The sequence below is a fragment of the Coenobita brevimanus genome, chromosome 24, assembly GCF_032717465.1.
Source record: "Coenobita brevimanus isolate Jiangsu-jjx chromosome 24, ASM3271746v2, whole genome shotgun sequence".
NCBI classification, from domain to species: Eukaryota; Metazoa; Arthropoda; class Malacostraca; order Decapoda; family Coenobitidae; genus Coenobita; species Coenobita brevimanus.
Genome location: NC_136977.1, coordinates 13,585,949 through 13,609,151, shown reverse-complemented (window position 1 = coordinate 13,609,151; position 23,203 = coordinate 13,585,949). Strand labels below are relative to the sequence as shown.

At 41.1% G+C, this 23,203-nt stretch overlaps 1 protein-coding gene across 2 annotated transcripts in view; it reads left to right on the top strand.

Annotated features, from left to right (window-relative positions):
- Positions 1–23,203, top strand: part of LOC145393490 (lysosomal dipeptide transporter MFSD1-like) — a 306,345-nt gene that overhangs the window by 87,253 nt on the left and 195,889 nt on the right. For both annotated transcript variants that reach the window (XM_080267611.1, XM_080267610.1), the window contains exon 4: positions 16,894–17,019. In XM_080267611.1, the coding sequence (XP_080123737.1) occupies positions 16,894–17,019 (126 nt within the window). The remainder of the gene's footprint in view (positions 1–16,893; positions 17,020–23,203) is intronic.

Here is a 23,203-nt window from a genome sequence, read left to right as displayed (position 1 = left end):
ATGGAGGTGTTGGTGTGATGGTTGCGGAGAAATGGGTGGAATATGTTATGAATGTTTTGAGAGTAAGCGATAGGATATTGGTTGTGAAAATTCTGTTCGGAAGAAAGATAGCTGTGATTATATCGGCATATGCTCCACAGGCAGGATTGGATGAATCGGAGAAAGATAGATTTTGGGATGATTTAATACGTGTAGTGGGTGGTATGCGGGATGATGAGATAGTGATTTTGGGAGGGGACTTAAATGGTCATGTAGGTGAAGCAGCCCAAGGTTATGAAGGAGTGCATGGGGGCTGTGCATATGGTCTAAGGAATGCAGAAGGGGAAAGGATACTCGAGTTTGGGGAGGCAACGGACATGATTGTGTGCAACACATATTTTAGGAAAAGAGACAGTAGGTTAATTACGTATGAGTCTGGGGGAAATAGCAGTCAGATAGATTATTTTCTGGTTAGGAGGGCCGATAGGAGGTTAGTGAGGGATGTTAAAGTTATAGGAAGTGAGGAGTGTGTGCAGCAGCACAAACTACTGATTTGTGATATGGTGCTTAAAGAACAAATGATGAAAAAGAGGACTTATGTACCTAGGAGGAAAATATGGAAGCTGAAAAACCAAGTAGTAAGGGATGCCTTCTATAGTGAGTTGAGGAGAGTGGTGGCTGAACAGGGAGCTGTAGACAGAGGCGTTAATGAACAGTACAGAGCCCTCAAGAACAATTTCTTGAGAGTTACTGATGTAACATGCGGCTGGGCAAGAGGACCACCAAGACATAAAGTAACTTCATGGTGGGATGAGGGTGTAGAAGCTGCAATTAAGGAGAAAAGAAGGCTTTTCCGGGAATGGAAGAAGGGTGGTAGCAAAGAGGAATATTTGGCTGCCAATCGTAGGGCTAGGAGAGAGGTATACAGGGCAAAGTCTGAGTCACAGAGACAATTACTTGATAACCTAAATCATGGGGAAAGGAAAAATATATTTAGGGTGGCAGGTCAGGTGAAGAGGGATAATCGGGATATCATAGGTGAGCAGTGTGTGAAGAATGATGAGGGAAGGGTAGTGGTGAACAGTGAGGATATTAAAGATGCATGGAGAGAGCATTATAACCGGTTGTTGAATGAGGAGTTTGACTGGGACAGGGAAGGTTTGGAGCCAGCAGATCCAGTGTCTGGCCCTTGGCCTTTGATTGATACTGCTACTGTGAGTGAGGCAATAGGCAGGATGAGGGTGGGGAAGGCAGCAGGTGTGTCTGGGTTGACTGCCGAAATGTTGAAGGCCTCAGGCGATATAGGGGTGAGTTTAGTCACTGACCTGATAAATAGGATTATTTATGAGTGTGTTGTCCCAGATGATTGGCTGAAGAGTGTAATTGTAAAGGTGTATAAAGGAAAGGGTGATGCCCTGGAAAGAGGGAATTATAGAGGTATAAAGCTTTTAGATCAGATAATGAAGGTAATGGAGAGAGTTTTAGAAGGTATGATTAGAGAAAGAGTGAATATTGATGAGATGCAGTTTGGGTTTATGCCAGGTAGGGGGACCACTGATGCCATATTCATTGTTCGACAGCTTCAGGAAATATATATTGGTAGGAGAAGGGATCTTTATTTTGTTTTTGTTGAATTGGAAAAGGCCTTTGACAGAGTCCCTAGAGGGGTGGTGAAGTGGGCAATGAGAAAGCTTGGCTTGGAGGAGTGGCTGGTTAGGGTGGTTATGGCCATGTATGTGGGTGCTCACACCCAGGTGAGAGTGAATGGAGATTTGAGTGATGAGTTTTCCGTGAATGTTGGTGTGCATCAGGGGTCAGTCTTGAGTCCCATGTTGTTTATCATGGTACTTGAAGCCCTTTCACGTGACTTTAGAAACGGACTCCCGTGGGAGTTGTTGTATGCTGATGATTTGGTGTTGATTGCAGAGAATGAAAGGGAGGCGGAGGAAAGGTTTAGGAAGTGGAGAGATGGTATGGGGCAAAAGGGTTTAAGGGTAAATGCAGATAAAACAAAAGTGATGATATCTAGGGTTGGTGGCGGTACTGTCAAAGACGAGGGAGAGTGGCCATGTGCAGTTTGCCACAAGGGCATGGGAAGTAATTCCATCTTGTGCGGTGTGTGTGATAAATGGGTGCATAAGAGATGTAGTGGTATCAGAGGTAGACTGCGAGATAATGCTGATTTTATGTGTACGGCGTGCTGGGGTGAGCAGGTGGAGATCGTCAGACGTGAAAGAATTGAACTTGCTGGTGAATCTCTTGAGTGTGTGGAAGAGTTTTGTTATTTAGGAGACATGTTGTGTGCTGGAGGTGGGGCTGGAGCTAGCTCTGTGGCTAGGGTGAGAAGTGGTTGGAAGAAGTTCAGGGAGCTCTTGCCTCTCCTGACATTGAGGGGGCTCTCCCTACGTGCTAAGGGGTCTTTGTATGCAGTGTGTGTTAGGAATGTAATGCTGTATGGCAGTGAGACCTGGGCAGTGAAGGAGGAAGACATTCGCCGGCTCATACGTACAGAAATGACAATGATTAGGTGGATGTGCAGTGCGTCCCTGCGTCCAAGGCCTGGAGGGGCTGGGTTTACCATGGAAGAGTTGAGAGGTAGGATGGGACTGGAGTGTATTGGTGTTGTGATGAGGAGAGGTAGATTGAGGTGGTTTGGACATGTGGAGAGGATGGGGATGATAGTTGGGTGAGGAAGGTGAGAAGTGTTAATATTGGGGGTGGGGTTATGAGGGGTAGACCGAGAAAGACATGGGACGAGGTCATTAAGTGTGACCTTAGGGTTAAGGGACTGAACAGGGAGGCTGCAATGGATCGTGCAGCATGGAGAGCCGCCATTAGGTGACCAAGGCCGACACATGCAAGCATGTTGGAGCCTTTAAAAAACGAAAAAAAACGAAAAATATATTTATACACTCTGTATATATATATATATATATATATATATATATATATACACTCTGTATATATATATATATATATATATATATATATATATACACTCTGTATATATATATATATACAGTATTTACAGACATCTCGTCTAAGGTGCGCCTTCGCAAGGTACGTCTTCCCTAATGTTTGAGGGAGTCTGATAATCATTTAGAAAGTGCATGTGCTACTTACAGTGTGACGTGCATGAAAAATTGAGGCAAATATGGTATTCTCTCGCATGTCGCAAGGATAATTTGTAGCATGTGTTGGGTAAGGGTGGGGCTGGTGAGTATGTGTGGTGGGGTGCAGTTGGTGTGTGAGTGGTAACCACAGCAGCAGGATGATGATTTAATGTCTGTAGTGTCTGACCTGGACTTCGAGGGTTTCCTGAAGCAGCAACAGGCAGCACCTAACGTAGTGTAAACTAAGATTTGCATTCCATGAAACTGGCCACACAATATTATGCTTTAAGAGCATTCATTCATCACTTGCACAGTCATATTTTTCATTACCAAATGTGAGGCAATTTGGTAATGAAAAAAAACTGATCAGTAATCATTCAGAATGATTAATTACCGAAAATTCAATCAGTAATGATTCAAAATGATCCATTACCAATAGGATTTTTCACATGGATGAGTGTACCGAGGGTGGAGACAATGGATTGTCTTTTTTTTTTTTTTTTTTTTTTTTATGCAAGGAAGAAGGAACCAAAAGCTATTAGCCAACAGACCGTTCTTTCAAAAAAAAAAAAAAAAAACAGAGCCAAAACCCCTCCAGTAGTGATGAGAGTTAAAGTGCACAACAGCTGTTGAGTGTTTTCATTCAGTTTCCGGGGTATGGCCTCAGATACCACAGCAAGAATTCGCATTATCTACCCTCTGTACAATGCTAGTAAGGTCTTGAATTTTCATAATGAATATACACTATTACTCTTGCATGCTTCTGTTGTAAGTTTTCCTTTTGCATTTTAGTTAGGGGTGCATATTGCTGAATCAGTATACGAAAATTCAGGATGTGTCGCCCATAAACCCATTTTAACATGGGATTCCATGCTACACAAAGTGCAAATTTATAAAGTGCGACATGCTGTGTCGCCCATAGTCACGCACTTTTTCGAGTTAAGGGTCAATCAATCAATCAATCATTTCCTGTGGCACCCTCGGGGATGCATAGGGCCTCGATGAACTCACACCACCACATCCTATCTTGTGCTAACTCCTCAAGATCTCCCCAACACTCATCTCCAGCTTCCCGTCTCATTGTCCTCACCCACGTCTCTTTTGGCCTTCCTCTACCTCTCCTACCAGGTGCCACCCACCCTGGTGTACCTCGTACTATTCCCTGTCTCCTATACACATGTCCTAGCCACTTCCATCGTGAGAATCTAACATATTCATCGATCGGCTGCACTCCCGTTATTTCTCTAATTCTACTACCTGTATTTGGTATCCTTTCCCACCACTTAACTCCTAATATTCTTCTAAGTGCTTTATTTTCAAACACCAAGAATTTATTTTCCATAGTCACTGTGCTGTACCAAGACTCGTGTCCATAAATTAAGATACTCCTAACCATTACCTTATAAAGTTTGATTTTTGTATGCACAGAGAAATTGTTATTATTCCAAATATTTTTAAGCATTCCCATTGCCTGATTAGCCTTCTTTAACCTTTCCTCGAATTCAAAGTTCAAAGAACCATCCTTGGCTAAATAAGTACCTAAATATTTAAACCTATCAACTTGCTTTACAACCATACCTCCAATTACACATTCCTGTGCATTTTCCATATTCATATTGATTATTTCAGTTTTTCCACAATTAATAACCAAACCCACCTTGCGACCTTCACTCACCAAACAGTCCAACACTCTCTGCATCTCTTCTGGCCCATCACAAATCAAAACTATATCATCTGCATAATCTAAATCCAAAAGTTTCCTGTTCTCTCCCCAAAGTATACCTGCACCAGTTTCTGTTCCAACACGTTTCATAATGTAATCAATGACCAATATAAATAGTAAAGGCGATAGAACACCACCTTGAATTACTCCGGACTTGACTTCAAACGAATCACTCAGACAACCATCAACCATCACTTTACAAAATGTGTCCTCATGCATGTTCATAATGACCCTCACAAACTCCTCTGGTATTCCATAATGTCTCATGATCTTCCCCATAGACTCTCTCGAAACACTATCAAAAGCCTTTTCAAAATCAACAAAACAAAGACTTAACGGTACTCTCATTTCATTAACTTGCTGCATCAAATGCCTAACTATAAAGATCTGATCATTGCAACCACGTCCCTTTCTAAAACCAGCCTGTTCATCCCTCAGAATACCCTCAACCACCGGCTCCAACCTATTTAACAACACTCTACTGAAAACTTTCAAAGCTATCGGTGACAAAAGAGATTCCCCTCCAATTACCACATTCACTCAGGTCTCCTTTCTTCGGAACTTTAACAATTACACCATTCTTCCAAACTGATGGTAGTAACCCCGTCACCCATATCTTATTGAATAGCTTGGTCAAGATCATTATTAATCTATCCCCCTCCACTTTAAACATTTCCGGAAATAAACCATCCTCCCCTGGTGCCTTATTATTCTTTAACTGTTTTACTGCTTTCTCCACTTCTGCAAGCCTCAACTCTCCTGTTTCTATATTTAAATCTTCCTGAGCAGACGGTATATCCTCTTCTGGTGGTATTGGTCTATTAAGAACTGTCTCAAAATGCTCTTTCCATCTATTTTTAATATCTCCATCTTTGGTCAATAAATTTCCTTCCCTGTCTCTAATTGGTATTTCCTTGCGTTTACCTGCATTAACACTCAGTTCTCTAATCGATTCATATGCTATTCTTTGACTCTGTCCATCATTTTTGTTTATTAGGATTTCAGTCTTCAACCTTTTCATCCACACATCTTAAGGGTATATATATATATATTTATGTATAGGTATATGTGAGCAGGAGAAGGGAGGTGAAGAGATTGGTGAAGGAGAGTAAGAAGAAAGTGGATGAAGAGGTTGGGAGGATTCTGAGTGTAAAATGGAGGGAGAGTAAGAAATTGTTTTGGAAGGAGGTAAAGAAAGGAAGACAGTGTGAAAGGGGAAGTAGTTGAGGAGTGAAAGATGGGAATAATAGATTGTTGATGGAGAAAAGAGAGAAATTGAGGAGATGGAAGGAGCATTTTGAGGATTTGTTGAAATTAGAGAGTTAGAGCAGTGCGAGTATAAGTGGGTGGGGAATGGCTCGGAGAAGAGATGAGAGGAGGGAGGAAGTAGTGGAAGCAGTGAAGAAGATTGAGATGAGAAGGGCCCCAGGAATTGATGGAGAGTGTGGTGAAATCCTGAAGTTTGGGGGTGAGATTGTAGTGGAGTGGATATGGAAGTTTTTAGATTGGCTTGGGAAGAGGGAAGTGTTCTAGAGGACTGAAAATCAGGTGTAACTGTTCGTTTATGCAAAGGAAAAAGGGAGAGTGAAGTATGTGGTAACCATGGGGGTATTTGCCTTCTTAGTTTGACTGGAAAAATATATGGTAGAATACTCATTGATAGGGTAAGGCATATAACAGAGGAGCTAGCTGGAGAAGAACAAGGGGAATTTAGGAAGGGAAAAGGGTGTGTAGATCAGATATTTGTTCTAAGATGTTTAATGGAGAAGTATCTAGAGAAGGGAAAGAACATTTATGTTGCCTTCATGGATTTGGAGAAAGCTTATGACAGAATAGATAGGCAAGGTATGTGGAAGGTATTAAGAATATACTGCACAGTGTGGATTGGAGGGAAAATTGTTGAATGCTGTGAAGAGTATGTCGGAAGGAGCTAGGGCTATGGTGCGAGTGGATGGTTTGCTGAGTGAGTTCCTTGATCTAAGTGTGGGACTGAAACAGGGATGTGTGATGTCTTCATGGCTGTTTAATATGTACATGGATGGGGTTGTAAAGGAGGTGCAAGGTAGGGCAGTGGATGTTGGGGTGGCTCTAATAAATGAGGGTGAGATGTGGAAGATTCCGGTGTTGCTGTTTGCTGATGATACAGTATTGCTAAGTGAAGATGATTGGGAGTTGCAAGGTTTGGTGAATGAATTTGGGACAGTGTGTAGGAAGAGGAATCTGAATGCTAATGTAAACAAGAGTAGAGTTATGGTGTTTGAGAGGAATGAAGTCACAGAATGCGCAGTGAGGTTGGATGGTGAGGATATGGAGAATGTGAGTGCCTTGAAGTACAGTACTTGGGTAGTGTGATGAGTAAGGATGGAACTTTTGGGGATGAAGTGCTTGAAAGGGTACAGCAGGGAAGGAAGGTTGTTGGTTCACTGAAAGCAGTGATGAGAAATAGGAAGGTGAGTATGGAAGTTAAGAAGTTACTGCATGACAGTATCATGATCCCTACCCTGACGTATGGAAGCGAGGCATGGACCCTGCTAGAGGAGAACAAGTCAAGAGTGGGAGCAGTGGAAATGAGTTACTTGAGAGGAGCATGTGGAGTGACATGGAAGGACAGGTTGGCAAATGCAGAAGTGAAGGAACGTTGTGGGGCGGATGTGGATGTGGTTGAGTAAATTAGGAGAAATACACTGAGGTGTAAGGATGGAATTTTTGGGGATGAAGTGCTTGAAAGGGTACAGCAGGGAAGGAACGTTGTTGGTTCACTGAAAGCAGTGACGAGAAATATGGAGGTGAGTATGGAAGTTAAGAAGTCACTGCATGATTGTATCATGATCCTTACCCTGACGTATAGAAGCGAGGCATGGACCTTGCTAGAGGGGAATAAGTCAAGAGTGAGAGCAGTGGAAATGAGTTACTTGAGAGGAGCCTGTGGAGTGACATGGAGGGACAGGTTGACAAATGAAGAAGTGAAGGAACATTGTGGGGTGGATTTGGATGAGGTTGAGAAAATTAGGAGGAATACATTGAGGTGGTTTGGACATGTGGAGAGAATGGAGAATGAAAGACTGACTAAGAGGGTGTATGTAGGTGAAGGGGAGGGAGGGAGAGGGAGGGGAAGACTGAGGTTGAGGTGGAGGGACGGAGTTGAAAGGTATATGAAGGAGGGGGGAGTGAGCTGGAGGGAGGGCAGTCAAATGGTGGGTGAGAGAGCGACTTGGAGGCATTTTGTCTGCGGCCACCCTTAATGGGATTCAAGCATCAGGCTATAGATAGATAGATAGATAGAGATATACATATATATATATACCGTATATATATATATATATATATATATATATATATATACAGTACAATCCCAGTTAACCAGGCAGCTTGGGGAAGTTACCTTCCCTGTTACAGATTTTTCCCGTAGTTCTGATATTCAAATCTATACAAAGGCGATCATTATCACAGCAGTAAATACAATTCAGGTACTCACCACTCACATCAGGGGGCACACTAAGAGATTCCGCCTGAAATATTGCCTCGGAAACGCACACCATGGTCATAATGCACATGCATGCAATGCCAAGCAGTACCGGTACTGCAAAATGCACAAGTCCATTCTGTTAACTACCGAATAATTTCTTGTATGTACTGTACTCATAAATGTGGAAAACTAAAGAAATAAAATCCTGAATATTTATTGGTATATTATCACGACACCTGTTCCCCCACATCAGCTTTGTTTACGGTCCCAGCCCCGACTGACCGCCACCATTCCGCCACTGGTTTGCACCATTCTGTTAACTACTGAAGTATTCGTTGTATGTACTGTACTCATAAAAGTGGAAAAATAAAGAAATAAAATCTTGAACATTTATTGGTGAACTGATGTTAAGACTGCACTGTAGAATTATCACACCTGTGCCCCCACACAAGCTTTGTTTACGGTCCCGGACCCGAGGCCCCCGACTGACCTCCACCATTCCACCCTTCACCCACCGCCAATCAGCTGTTTTGCACAAAATAAAATGCATGATGTACATATGAAGTGCAAGCATATATATATTTTTTTCTTCCAACAAAGTAAACCTTCATTCCTATTACAGTAAAAGTCCTATTATTCGGCAGCTGATTGTTCGGTAGATCCGACATTTTGGCAGTTTTGAGAAATAGTCCCATTTATGAAAATCATTGATTGTTCGGCAGATGTCTGGAATCATCTCGGCAGTCTAGGAAGTGTTATCTGTGGCTTGTAGGCCTAATGTTTCATTACACTTCTGTATGTTCACTAATTTCTATATTTTTATTCAGATTCAGGTATAGTACTGTATTGATTACAATATTGCACAGTATCATACACTACAGTAACCACCCCCACCAAATTAGCGAGGGTTACGTTCCAAGCCCCCACGCTAATTCTTGAAATTCTTTCATTCTTGATGCCTTCCTGAAAATGACACTGGTAATTGAGTAGCCCATGAACCACTGACACTGTAATGCATTACCCATAAATAAATGTTGCTTGTTAAATCAGTTTCCTCGTTGTTTTTAGCTGTACGGCTGTGACAGCTCTAGTATTTTTATTCCTCAGCATAATGGTGGAAGGGACTGTCCTGTTTAACTGAACCTAACCTAACCGAGTTTAACTGTACCTTATAATTTAACCAAACCTAACCTAACCTAAAGTCAGAAAAATACTTAAAAATAAACTGGAGGAATATGAATTGCTAAGGTCTCTCTGATGAAAGTTAAACGTACATTTAGTGCTCATTCTTTTGTTTGTTTTTGTGCTTAACGTGAAAGAGAGAGCATTGATGCAAACAGTAATATATCCCATTAATCCTTTAATAACCTCCGGCACTGAACAACCTTTTACAGTACCGATGTCAGTGATGTTAAGTTAGTGTGAGCTATAAAGAAAACTGAACAATTATGGGGAGGGAACGAAGGTCAGTGGTATGTTTACATGACTACGCTACGATTCCAAGCAGTTAGGCGGTCGGTTAATCTCAGATGTTTTCGCCCATTTGGTAAATACACCGTAACTTTATCAATCTTTCCGTGACTCATAGCGAATCATAGCATGGGTTTAGGAAGCTAAATAACACATTGCTAGGTGAGCCAGACGATTATCTTCCCATCTTTAAGAAAAATGAATTGATTTCAGAAGAATGGAAGAACTTTACGTACTCAGAAAGGGATTTAATTTCTTCCATTTTCTTATAAGATGTGAAGATAATCGTCTGGCGCACCTAGAAATGTGTTATTTAGCTCCCTAAACCCATGCTATGATTCGCTATGATTGACTGGAGAATTGATAAAGTTACGGTGCATTTACCAAATTGGCGAAAACATCTGAGATTAACTGACCCCCTGACTGCTTGGAATCGTAGCATGGAGTCGTGTAAACATACCAGTGACCTTCGTTCCATTCCCATAATTGTTCACAGTTTTTCCATAGCTCACTAACTCGACATCGGTACTTTAAAGGGTTGTTCAATGTCGGAGGTTATTAAGGGGTTCATGGAATACATTACTGTTTCCATCAGTACTCTCCTTTCACATGTAAAAAAAAAACAAAAAAACAAACAAACAAACAAACAAGAGTGAGTGCTAAATGTAATTAATGACTTTCATCAGAAAGACCTTACCAGTTCAGATCCCTTTATTTTATGCAATTTTCCGACTATTTTATTTTGTTTGGAAAAAGTACTGTATACAGTACTCACTCCAAACATATTTGTAATAATATAAGTAGTGATGAGTTCACCAATACAAGTGATGTACTGAGCTGGTAGGTAATATTCCGTATCATTTCGGCCATCCAGGAAGTGTTATCTGACTTGTAGGCCTACTGTGTCATTACCCTTGTATATGTTCACTAATATATATATATATTTCAGATTCAGGTATAGTACTGTATTGATTGCAGTATTGTACAGTATACAGTACTCTCTCCAAACACAGTTGTAATACCGTACCATAAGTGGTGATAAGTGTTCACCAATATATTTAAGGTACTGAGTGGGTAGGTTTTTGATTATTCGGCAAATCTAATTTCTCGGCATCATCCTGGTCCCATAGATGCCGAATAATGGGACTTGTACTGTATTTTTGTTTTTTTCATCTTTGCCAGCATACATGCGTTCTAAGATGAATTTAGGGTGCAAGTTAAAGTCGGTCCGTTAGGAAGAAAAACACCGGCGTTTGCTGATTTGCTGTCTCCCGAGATGTCTGGTTTACAAATTCCATGCATATCTTTGAAACGATTTAACCATCCAACACTGAAACCACATTCGACTTCTGTATTCATTTTACTGTGAAACTCTCTTGCTTTTTCTTGTATAAGAGGACCAGAAATAGGTGCTTCCCTTAGATCTTTCTAAGCAAAACCACTCGAACGATGAAGAGTATGCCTTTTTTCAATGGACTTGTCTCGCTTTTCATGAAAAAATAATTGAGCTTGGATGCTTGGGCCTTGATATCATAAATCGTTGGATTTCCTACATTATATTCGGTCATCAGTGTTTTATAATGATTGCCTTTTTCAAGTCTGTTGCATATGTCCAGCTTCTGTTTTAAGGTAAGCACGACACGCTTATATTATTCATTTTGGAGTGTTGAAATTACCGTCCAACAGAGCAACACAACAGCAAGGGAGCTTGTTTACTGTCTGGTGGTAAAAAGCAGACTTTTGATTTGTGGAAATTGTGGAGGATGACTGAATTCAAATAGGGGAATGAGGGAAGAGGAGGGCTGGTTAAGAGGATTTACTAGGGATTTACATTAGCCAGAAATGCCTTCACCTCGCTTAGTCCAACTTCACTCATCCTCGCTTGACCTGATAAAACAGCGGTTTGGCGGTCCATTCAAAATGGCGCACAGTTATAACTTACTGACGTTTTTACCAGCCCTTGAATTTTCCCGTTTTTCTGAGTATTCCGTTTGTTTGGATACCGGATAGCAGGGATTGTACTTATATATATATATATATATATATATATATATATATACATAGTATATATATATATATATATATATATATATATATACACTATATATATATATATATATATATATATATATACACTATATATATATATATATATATATATATATATATATATGTTGAAGAGACAATATATACAGGTATACCTCAATGTTCAGTACCCCTAGATGCGATACCCCGGCTTCACGAAGGAGGTGGAGATACCACCATACCCCGCCTAACAATGGCCAAACCTGGGTTTAACCATGGGTTTTGATTTTTTAAACCAATTTTAATTATATTTTAGGCCAAAATTGTGTGTTTAAGTTGATTTATAAACTGTTTTTAGACTTAGATTAATGTGTTTTAGCCATAGATAGGGTGAACATTGTCATTTTGGGGATACAGTTTACTAAGCTTGATTTTTCCAGACTTTTGACGATTTTCAGATTGTATTTGTTGGTTTTAGTGAGTTATTTATAGATGTTAGGCTTAGGTTTGCTTCTTTTACAGCTGTTAGGCCATTTATATTGGCTTTAAACTTGTTTTTGGGCACATTTTGGTGGGTTTTGAACTTGGTTGGGGGGAAACCCAAGGCTCAGAAACACATCTCCCTTACTTTACATGCTAAATTTACCCCAATATACAATACGCCGCCTAACGATAGGTTTTTACCTAACCATTGCATTGTTAAACCGGGGTATACCAGTATATATACATAATATGTACATATATATCTATATCTGTCTATCAGTCTATATACATAGATAGATAGATATAGATATAGATATATAATATAGATATCAGTGCTGGGCAGGTGCGCAAACACTTGCGCAAAGCGCAATTGCGCACCCTTGCGCTCCGGTGATGTTGTTTGCGCATTGCGCACCTCACGAGACCATGCACAATTTTGCGCTTGCACACATGAAAAGGCAGGTGCGCATTACACAACTAAATTTGCGCTTGTGCACCTGCCTTGCACACCTGCCCTGTGGATTGCGCACTGCGCAATCCAAGGGACACATGGTCTTCCAGGGAAAACGTGGTCTTGGGAACTTCCCGCATGGCTGGACAAGGGATGGGGGAGGCTCGGGCAGGTTGCGAGGGTGGGTTGGTGGGGGGAGACGAGAGGGAAGGGGGTTGTAGCATTTCTTAATATGCTTCAACAGAGATAATGTATTTTTAATATTTTTTAAATTATTATTAGTAGTAAAAAATAATAAATATACATTATTTATTAAGATTAGCATATGCAATTGCATACAAAAACCATTAAAACATATTATTTAAATAATATTAGGCTGTGGACATTTGATTTAAATACTCTGTTTTCATGATTTTTTATATTTTGTAATGAATTACATATGCTATTGTATATATATTGAATTATTAAATAAATTGTCTTGACAAGAGAGAGAGAGATAAAGAACATTATTCTGAGAGAGAGAGAGAGAGAGAGCAAATACGGGAATGTCAGAGGAGCGTCCCTTTCAGTGAGGAGATAAGGCATAAACTTTGTCCCTCTTCTCTCTCTTATTCTCCATTCCTTCCCTCCTCTCTCAATTATTCTCCATTCCCTCCCTCCTCTGTTGGAGAGAGAGAGAGTTGATGATACAGTAATCACGTGATCTTTGCCAATGCCTTGGTAAATATAGGCTGTTTTTCCCGGACGATGACCTACTGTACCTCAGTCACCCCGGGTGGTGGGCAGGTTGCTAATTTAGTAATTTATTTAATTAAAGGCATACGTTGTTGGACCTGTCTTGTATGACATACGTTGAGTGTAACCAACTCCTTTTTTGAAAAATCAAAACACATGGTTGTAATCAATTTTTATTGGGTTTCTGGCCATGAAAAGAAAGAACAACTCTTCTACTTTCCTGTGATATACTTACTTTAGTAATTATTGAAAAATAAAAATGTTTTATGGGTGACTAAAGGAACCTAACCAAAATTGCCTTTTTTTTTTATGTTACTGAATAAAAAATTAATTACTCGGCCCGTATGAGGATTTAAGATCTGAGATTATATATGCTGCTTCTTAGGTCCCGTGGCCGTATCCTGTAAGTGGTTCACACTTCTGGCTCATGAGGGTCACTGTGGGAAGACACCCTGAAAAGGGCTTAAAAAAAAAAAAAAAAAAAAAAAAAAAAAAAAAAAAAATTCACTATACAAATTTTTTATGACGTTATGGTTCCCTGTATATACACCCTAATGACTTTGTAAATTTCGTTTGACACTAAACTATGATTTTAAGACCCAAATGATGAGGACTGATACTTTATATGACGATAATATGACGATAATATAAGACACAATGTTTAGTTTTCTTTTACTGACCTACATCCCCTCACAATCGGTACACAGGGTTTAGCTGTGGCTGAGACACACTGAGAGGTCACACTTGATGCACTGGTGTTCACAAGAGTCTCTAGTTCTATGTCTGACAGCAGTGTCTTTCCTTTTCCTTTTCCTTTGTCCTTTGCCTTCGATATATTCTTTATATTCACTTTAGTCTTCACTTTAGTCTTTTGTTCCACTTTTATCTTAGTCTTTATATAATATTACTTATAATCAGCAAAAAAAATAAAAAAAAAATAGGAAAAACCCAATAAAATAATATAGTACATAAAGTATAATATAAAGTGTAATATATGTAGTATATATATAGTATTTCTATAATATATAATGTAAATAATATATATAATATATAATAACATAAGATACATAACAAAAAAACAGTCATACACATATACTGTACAGTATTTCCAAAAAAATAATGGCACACTCCTATAGTAGTTATACTTGTAGAGCATACGCTAAGTCCTAAAATCGTGTGTCGTGCACAGCATACGATGAGTCTGATGGACTAAAAACGCAAATAAATCCCACAATGGGAAAACAAGAGGGAGCACACTTACTTCACACAATAGGCCTAGGCAAACACTTCACATACCTGGACGGCCTGGCCAGCATCTTCAAAGGAAGACAAGGTACCACATGTTTTACAAAAACAATATCCCAATATGGTGAAGATATGCCTTTAAGGGTTTAATTATACCAATATATATTTTACATTAATTCCCACAAATATATGCAAATGATTTGCGCTAGCACTTTGCGACATTACACAAGCTAAATATTAGATTGCTCACTTGCGCAAATTACAAATAGAAAATAATAATAATAAATAAAAGTAAGTAGTTAGGCTGTTTTATTTAAATATCTCAATATTTTTCAGTAATTCCCAAAAATATATGCAAATGGTTTGCGCTTGCGCTTTGCGACATTGCGCAAGCTAAATATTTGTCAGATTGCGCATTTGCACTAGCGCAAGGTAGTTAACTGTGGATTGCGCTTTACGCTTGCGCAAGGTCCTTCTTCGTTTGCGCTGCCCACCGCTGATAGATATATATATTAAGAAGTTTTGTCTTAATAATGCAGTTGTTAAGCATAAATTGGATACTGACCACAGGATAAACTGGAGTAAAGCTAAATTCATTATATATGAAACCAATATATGGAAGGGAAGGTGCCTAGAATCTGCCTGCATTGAGAGTTTTAATCATTTTAACCCAAACAAAGGATTTTTTATGTTAGCAAGACCATTGGCATGCTTGTGAATTAGGGGAAAGCAAGACTTGACCAATTACACTGTTTTATAAGCATTGCTGGACTGGGCTTGGTCTATTTAAGTCGCTTGGTGCCACGACTGAGTGTCATTCCTGAAGAAGCCTCCTTGGCGAATTATTGATCAAAATGGGTCCCTTCACTGCACATGATGTTTTTGTATATACTGTCACAGCCATTGCTGAGCACTGTATACAATCAACAAAAGTGTCTCATGTTGTTGGGTAGTGACTGGGCCAAGTTGTTGTTATGCAGCCTCAGCCCATCTAGCTGAGCAGACCTGTCAACTGCAGGCAAGCACCACCCCTACAGGGCCAACCCATTCAGTGAACTGATGTTTCATGTGGCAGACATCTCCTAACCACAGTGAAGTGCAGGGATGCGTGTGGAGGTATTGTTCCAGGATGGACACCACATTTACGTCTCTCACCCAGTTGAGAGGGGCAGCATAGTTGCGCCCACATCACTTCATCTATTTGGTTCTTTGGTTACCACCCAGCAATGTACTGTTGATGGTTTTCTGGGTTACAGGATACCATTAGGCTTATCATCACTTGGTGTAGAGTCACCTTTAACCCGTGGATTGCGAGCCACATCTCCGGCTGGGTAGCGTCGTGTTGCGAGCCACAGCTCAGGCTGTGCTGGACTTGCATCACCGCTAACTACTTCACCCCTACACAAGCTTATGCATGGCGCCACGCAAATAGAGAGAGAGAGAGAGATTTTTTTTCTTTTCACCAGATGATGCCCTGGATGTTTATCTTCAAGTTTATAATAAACAAAAACAAATTTTTTTTTAGTTTTTTATTCATTTTTTCAATACTCCCCTACGTAAACCTATGCATGGCCCTACGCAAAGACAGAGAGAGATTTTTTTCATTTCACCAGATGATTCCCTGGATGTTTCTCTTCAAGTTTATAATAAACACAAACTAAAAAAAACTTGTTTTCTTCATTTTCTGAGCACCACGGGGTGGGATAAAAAGGTAATTGCGCATTCCACGGGTTAAAAGAGAAAGAGAGAGAGGATGAGAGAAAATGGGAAGAGAGGAGGGCAGACAAAAAAAAAAAAAAAAGTAAAGATGAAGAAGTAGGCATCACTACATCAAGTGAGTGGATGATAGGTGCCCCCACCTACCACCATGATCCATAGAAGAAAAGAACATTCTTAAAATATCATCCTTGTTTTATTTACATCATTATATTTATGCAATCAAAACTTAAAAAAGTGGAGACAATTTTTCCTTCAGGTCTTGTGTGACAGCTTTTTCTGCATTGTACACATAGTACAGGTGCGTTATATTGAGGGACAGTTGCATGTCAGATCTACTATACAGATAGTAATAGAATTTTGCTGGACAGTTTTTCTTTAATTTGCCATGAATTTATTGGAAAAGAATGTCAGGAAGACATCCATTATAATGCGTAGCAACAGTATTAGGCAGATTTGTTTTTAATGCAAGACTTTCTTTTTACAGAGTTTTTGGCATTCGCTGGGGAACCATAATATTCTCATCAATAGTGACTGGTGGCCAATTTGTTTATGCAGGTGGTGCTTTAATAAACCAGTTTTGGATGATGCAGCTTGGAAGATTTATTTTTGGGTAAGTCTTTCCATGTTCTCTATTTAAGTAATCAGTCATATGTATCTCCATGATGCATTTAAACAGACGAGTTGTCGGTTCTGGGTAAACATGGCCAGTGCACTCTGCCATGTATTTAAAAACTTACGATATATGTATCTTTTAATTTAATTTATCATTTGCACTGAACAAGACGTGATAACTTTAATTCTTTGCGGCTGGAGGGAACAAGCCGCCATGTTGGCGATGACGTCAGCATTCACACTGCAGACTTTCCAGTCCATCACACAATACTTTACCAGTAACAGAGATGATAGTTGTACCTACATGGCCACCGTAGATCCAAACTACCCCCTTCAGGTATGTTGTGAAGGAATATTATTCATGGTGTAAATGGGTGGTACCTGTTAGGTAAGTAAATTGTGGTGAAATCGACCAGAAGTAGCTTACAGCTACACCATTCCCGAGCGGTGCTCGTACCTCATGAGGTGGGAAGCGTTAAATGTATGTTGTACAGTATCAGTTGTATGAGTTTATGATGGTACTGTGCTCATATTTAATATTTGACCTCTTCATTATTAGTTTCCTGAAGAAAAAAAAAGTTTCAGTGACTCAACTACAGTACTTCAGGGGAGTGTGACAAAATACCGAATCGGTGGTCATTTACCGAATCAACACCGAATTGGCACTTTTTAATTGGTGTTATAGATTTTATTACCATAGAGATTCCTACTCACCTAATTATTCGAAATCTGGTCAAATTTTTGTATTTAATTTTACCTTTTAAAAAATCCAGATTCACAGCGAAAGCGGGCTAAAATTAGTGGAAATGTTTCTCCCTTAGCTGAACAGCTTGCCTTGGCAGACTTCTGCTTTGTATAATTATTAATTTAACGTACAAACGCGCTTATTTGCACTTTAAATTAGTATCTGTGCAAAACTGAAGTCTGTCAAGGCATGTTGGCGATCTAAAGTAGAAATATCCGGTAACCTTAGCACGTTTTCGCTCTGACTCCTAATATTCTATTAATAATTGAATAAAGCATAGTTTTTTGACTGAATTTCAGATAATTAGGTGTGTATGAACCTATATGGTGAAGAATATAATATTTTCACAACAGTAAAGACTGCATTCCAGCATTGGGAACTTCCGACGAGCAGCCAGCCACCCCTGTTTTCGTTTATTGTTATTGGCTAGTATACAGAGGAATAATTTCCCTACTGTGCTTTTGTCAGTGCACTTACACATTGGAACGAAACATTAGCAATTATTCTCTTGTCACTGGACATTCGTAGAGGTCAGAAGTAAGCACAGTGTATCCTGGCTAAACATTAACAAAGCAGACTATGCTGCCTCAGTGTGAGGAGTGATGTCACGACCAATCACAGGCCGTTTCAGTGTTACGTGATTTTTTGGCTACTTTATTATTTTTTCATGTTTCTGCACATTTTTATTGGAAATAATGGTTGACAGTTATTTTCTGAGTATCTTTTACCCATACAAGTATCTAACTTCAAAAAAATTTTGACCGGAAACTCGTCTATTGTCAGAGGAACTCCATGTGCACATGACAGAGTAGGATAAACCCATAGCATGTTACTTCGAAGGTCATTCCTGGTGTTGACACTTATACTCTTTTACCCTCTCGTGACCAAATACTCCATAACACCTTTAGGGATGTAAACTTGTTTATGTGTCTGCGATTATTGAGAAGAAAAGGTTATGTTAAGGGACACTGTCATGATTGCGTGTCAACACTAATTTATTCGTGAAATATAATCAGATGCATTGAAATTTGGAGATGCAGAGTCACATCATGCACTCTTGCAAAATGAACTGGGTATGGACAATTCGGTAACATTAGTGCTTCGTGGGATAGGTGGGAAATTGCAGTGTTGCCTTGTGCTTGCATTTCATGACAGTTTGGGCAACGTTTGAAGATGATTTGTGTTTAAATTAGAACAGCTGCCCACTGCATCCTTTTGGGCGATTGTGAAAGTGATTGGGTGCGTATTGGGTGATTTTGTGTTATGGGTAAGATATTCATGTAAAAAAATAAAAAGACATGGCATGTGGCAGGTGTATGACTTACTGTTCCATACCCTGCCACTCCCCCTATGCATTGTGAAGCCTTAGCCAATTAGCACCTGTACCTGACCTGACCTTGCTTGACCCCAAGGATATGTGTGTGTGTGTGTGTGTGTGTGTGTGTGTGTGTGTGTGTGTGTGTGGTGGTAGTAGTAGTAGTAGTAGTAGTAGTAATGAGGAGACAGGGCAGAAAATAGGACCAAGGAAGGGTAAGGTCAGGTGAGAGAGGGCCAGATGGCAGTGCCTGTTAAGACATTGACAAGGTGATAATTGCGTTTGGGGAAGGGTAGGGAATAAGAGGACGAGCAGAGACAATGGTGGACTTTAATCTGGATGAAAGAGAGAGAGAGAGAGAGTACAGAAGCTATGAAGTGGAAGGGGGATGGGGTAGAGGGAGAGAACGTAGCATTGTTAGTAATTATGTGGAGATAACATAGCGTTGTTAGTAATTATGGGATAAGGGTTGGATTGGACAGGTGTGGTAAAGGGTGTGAGGGCATCAGACAGAGATAGATGTGGGGGAGGTACAGGGTGGTCATAATGACTGTGGTGCAAATTGTATTGCACATCAGTAATGGACATTAGCACTGTACTGGGAACCTAATTCTCTATCATTCTTTAAGACTGTAGAATGGAAAGACGGCTATGGTGATTAGTGGTGCTGCACTCAAAATTCTAAAAGCAGGATAAAATTGCAATAAAAAACAAAGTGTCCGAGAACTATTAATCATGACTGTACTTGGTCTAAGTCATAGTTTGGGCTCGATTTCGGGAAGGATTTGGGCCCCAACAGCACTCATCAACTTGGCAACACTGGGAAATTGTCCCAGCAGTCAGGTTGTAGCTGTCTTCTGAGCTCTTATGTATGCCATAGGTAGAAATCCCTATCTTTACAATGCTCTAGCACCCATTTATTTTCAAATTACAATATCTCAGTTGTTGTTATCGTTTCTCCAGTACAATAATCCCCGTACTATCCAGACGCCCACTTTCCGGACACCCCACTTACTGGCCATTTTGGTCCCGGGATTCAGTATTCCCAAAATGGCCCAAAAATCCCCCCAAAATCGAAAATATCTGACTTTTTTTTTTTCCCCCCGTAATTTGAACTCGGAACGCGCGGTGCGGACCAGCTGTGTTCTGGTGCGTAGTTCCGCCTCCGTCCGCTGGAGCGCCCCTGCATCCTCCCCAGTTACCGCACGTCTCTTGTTGTGAGTGCTCTCTCATCATCATGGCCGCCCACGTGCTCACTTTTGTGGTGGTGCCCTACCTGCTGTAGGCTCTGCTACTGCTCTCCTGCCTCTTGTTAGTGTGTGTGATGATGGCCCTGCTGCCTGAGAAGAGGAAGAGAGTGGTTTTGACTCTGGAGAGGAAGAGGGAGATATTGGACAAGGTGGACGCAGGATGGTCAACCTCACGCATCCTCCAGGGAGATATTGGACAAGGTGGATGCGGGATGGTCAACCTCACGCATCCTCCGTGAGTTCAACCTGGCCCGATCAACTTTGATATTAAGAGATCCCGTGACAAACTCATGCAGTACACGGCTGTCTTCTCATCGAAGAACAAACGCAACGTGAAGAGGAAGATGATGTTTACTCCCAGCTGTGCTGAAGTCGACCGCTTCAAGTTGATTTGGTATGAACAGCAACATTCTGCTGGTGTGCTGGTGCGTGGCACGGAGCTGAAGGCTGCTGCTGAGAAGTTCACAAGGCTTCACGATGCCCCAGACTTCAAGGCATCCGAGGGTTGGCTCTTCACATTCAAGTTACGACATGGCCATACCAACCTTAAGTCTCATGGCGAAGTTTTGGACGCCAACGAGGATGGAATAGAGGATTTTCGGCACAAGGTGAAGGGCCTGATCGACAGGGAGGGCCTCACTCTTGGTCAAGTCTACAACACAGACGAAACTGGTTTATTCTACTGCTCTTTGCCAACGAACACTTTAGCCGAGGAGACGGAGAAGCGTGTACCTGGCCGCAAGCTCTCCAACCAACGGATATCTGCTTTGTGTTGTGCCAGTGCTAACGGCATGCACCGGCTTAAACCCGTTATTGTTAGCCGTGTAAAACAGCCTTGGTGTTTTCGTGGAGTGATGGATGTCCTTCCTGTCATTTGGTACCATTCTTTGAAGGCATGGTTCACTGCCCAGATCTTCAAAGACTGATTCCACCACCATTTCGTCAAGGAGGTCATCAATTACCAGACGAAGACACTGGGAATCTCACGCGACCAGGTAAAGGTCCTCCTCGATAATGCACCTGCCCACCCATGCGACAAGGACTTGGTGGCTGAGAATGGCCGCATTAGGTGCATGTTTATGCCACCTAATACGACTGCTCTCATCCAACCAAAGGGCCAAGGAGTGATCGTGGCAACGAAGAGGCTGTACTGAAGGAAGTTCCTGGATGAGGTGATGGTTGTTCTCGAGGATGAGGACGAGCGCAGGGAGGGATGGGACACTCGAGGCCAGCAGACTTTGGAAAACCTTCACCGCAACAGCATCAAGTCTGCTATCTACAACTGGGCCAGTGCATGGAAGGAAGTCCCTGTCAAGACTTTGGAAAATGGTTGGTCTTGTTTGCTTCTCGGAACGGATGTGGAGCACAATATCCTACGTTTTGATGTGGATGGCTTCCATACACGTCTACATGTGCATGGCGACAATGTCGATGTGGACGAAGTGTGTGAGTGGTTGGATGACGATGAGGGTGATCCTGGGTATCAGACCATGTCTGATATCGAGATCGGATCTTCAGTTGCAGGTGTCAGTACCCAGCTTGAAGATTCCGACGAGGACAGCGACGATGATGCGGACTCCTGTCAGCGTGACACTACTCCAGCCATCCCCAAGCTGAGTGCACTCCGGGAACACGTAGAGTTCGTTCTCGACTGCCTGTAACACCTGGACTGCGACAGGGAGATGGGGCCCTTGGGACTTGTGGAGGAAGTACGCACTTTCAGGCAGCGCATCATTAATTGACAAAATCGTCATTCCTTGCGTCAATTAACCATTGACAGCTTTTTCAGACCCGTGACCCTCATTGTGGCCAGCCCTGGCTCCACACCATTGCCTCCCCAAGACAGGCCCTCATCCTCCGAGCCACAGCCCAACACATCAGCCATGATGGAGTCACCACTTGACGTGAGCTTGTGCTTCTCTTCAGAGTCATCTGCGGTCGGTAGTCCATCACCACAACCCAGCAGTGCACCCATAGGCCACCTGCATCAGCTACTCTCAGACTCTGACAGTGAATAAACAGCAAGAACTTGCCATTAGACCACACGGGAATTTACAGTGTTGTGCAGTGAAAAAAAACAGTGCGTAGTGTTAGGAAATTAGAATTCTGAATGCAAAGACTTAAGTGCAGTTGCTGATTTTATTGATGTTCAATGATGCGCAAATTAGACTAGAGTGTGTAGTGTTAAGAAAATGGATTTATGAGTGCAAAGACTTGAGTGCAGAGTGCAACACTTATTAAGGTGCAATGGAGCGCAAGTAAGACTAGAGTGCGCAGTGTTAAGAGAATGGAATTCTGAGTGCAAATGACTAAGTTCAGTGCAAAACTTCATGTACAGTGTACTGCAGGTGCTTCAGGTACTTCTTTTTACTGTCAGAGTCTGAGAGGAGGCGGGTTATTCACCGAGATGGCCAGGGACTTTTTGTAAGTACCCAGAATGTTTCATATTGTACTGTTTTTTCCATACTTACCTCTAAAACCTCATTTCACACTTTTATGTCCCCTCTTTCTATGCATGTGCAGTAGGGAGGTGTTTTTCTGAGTTATGCTAGGTTAGGGTCTGTAAGTTCCAGTCCAGGAGCCAGGGACTTGTTGTAAGTACCCAGAATGTTTAATATTGTATAAACTCACCTCTAAAACCTCATTCTCTGTTGTTTTTTTTTGCATTTATTTCAGTCTTTTATGTCCCTTACTGGAGTGAAATGGGTCATAAATAGGTGCTATGCATATCCAGTAGGGAGTTGTATAGGTGTTTTTCTGAGTCAGGGTAGGTTAGAGTCCATAAGTACAGGTCCAGGTGGCTGGGGCCCACTCTCCGGACGGGACCACTCTCCAGGCATGCTTTTGGCTCTATTGCATTGGATAGTAAAGG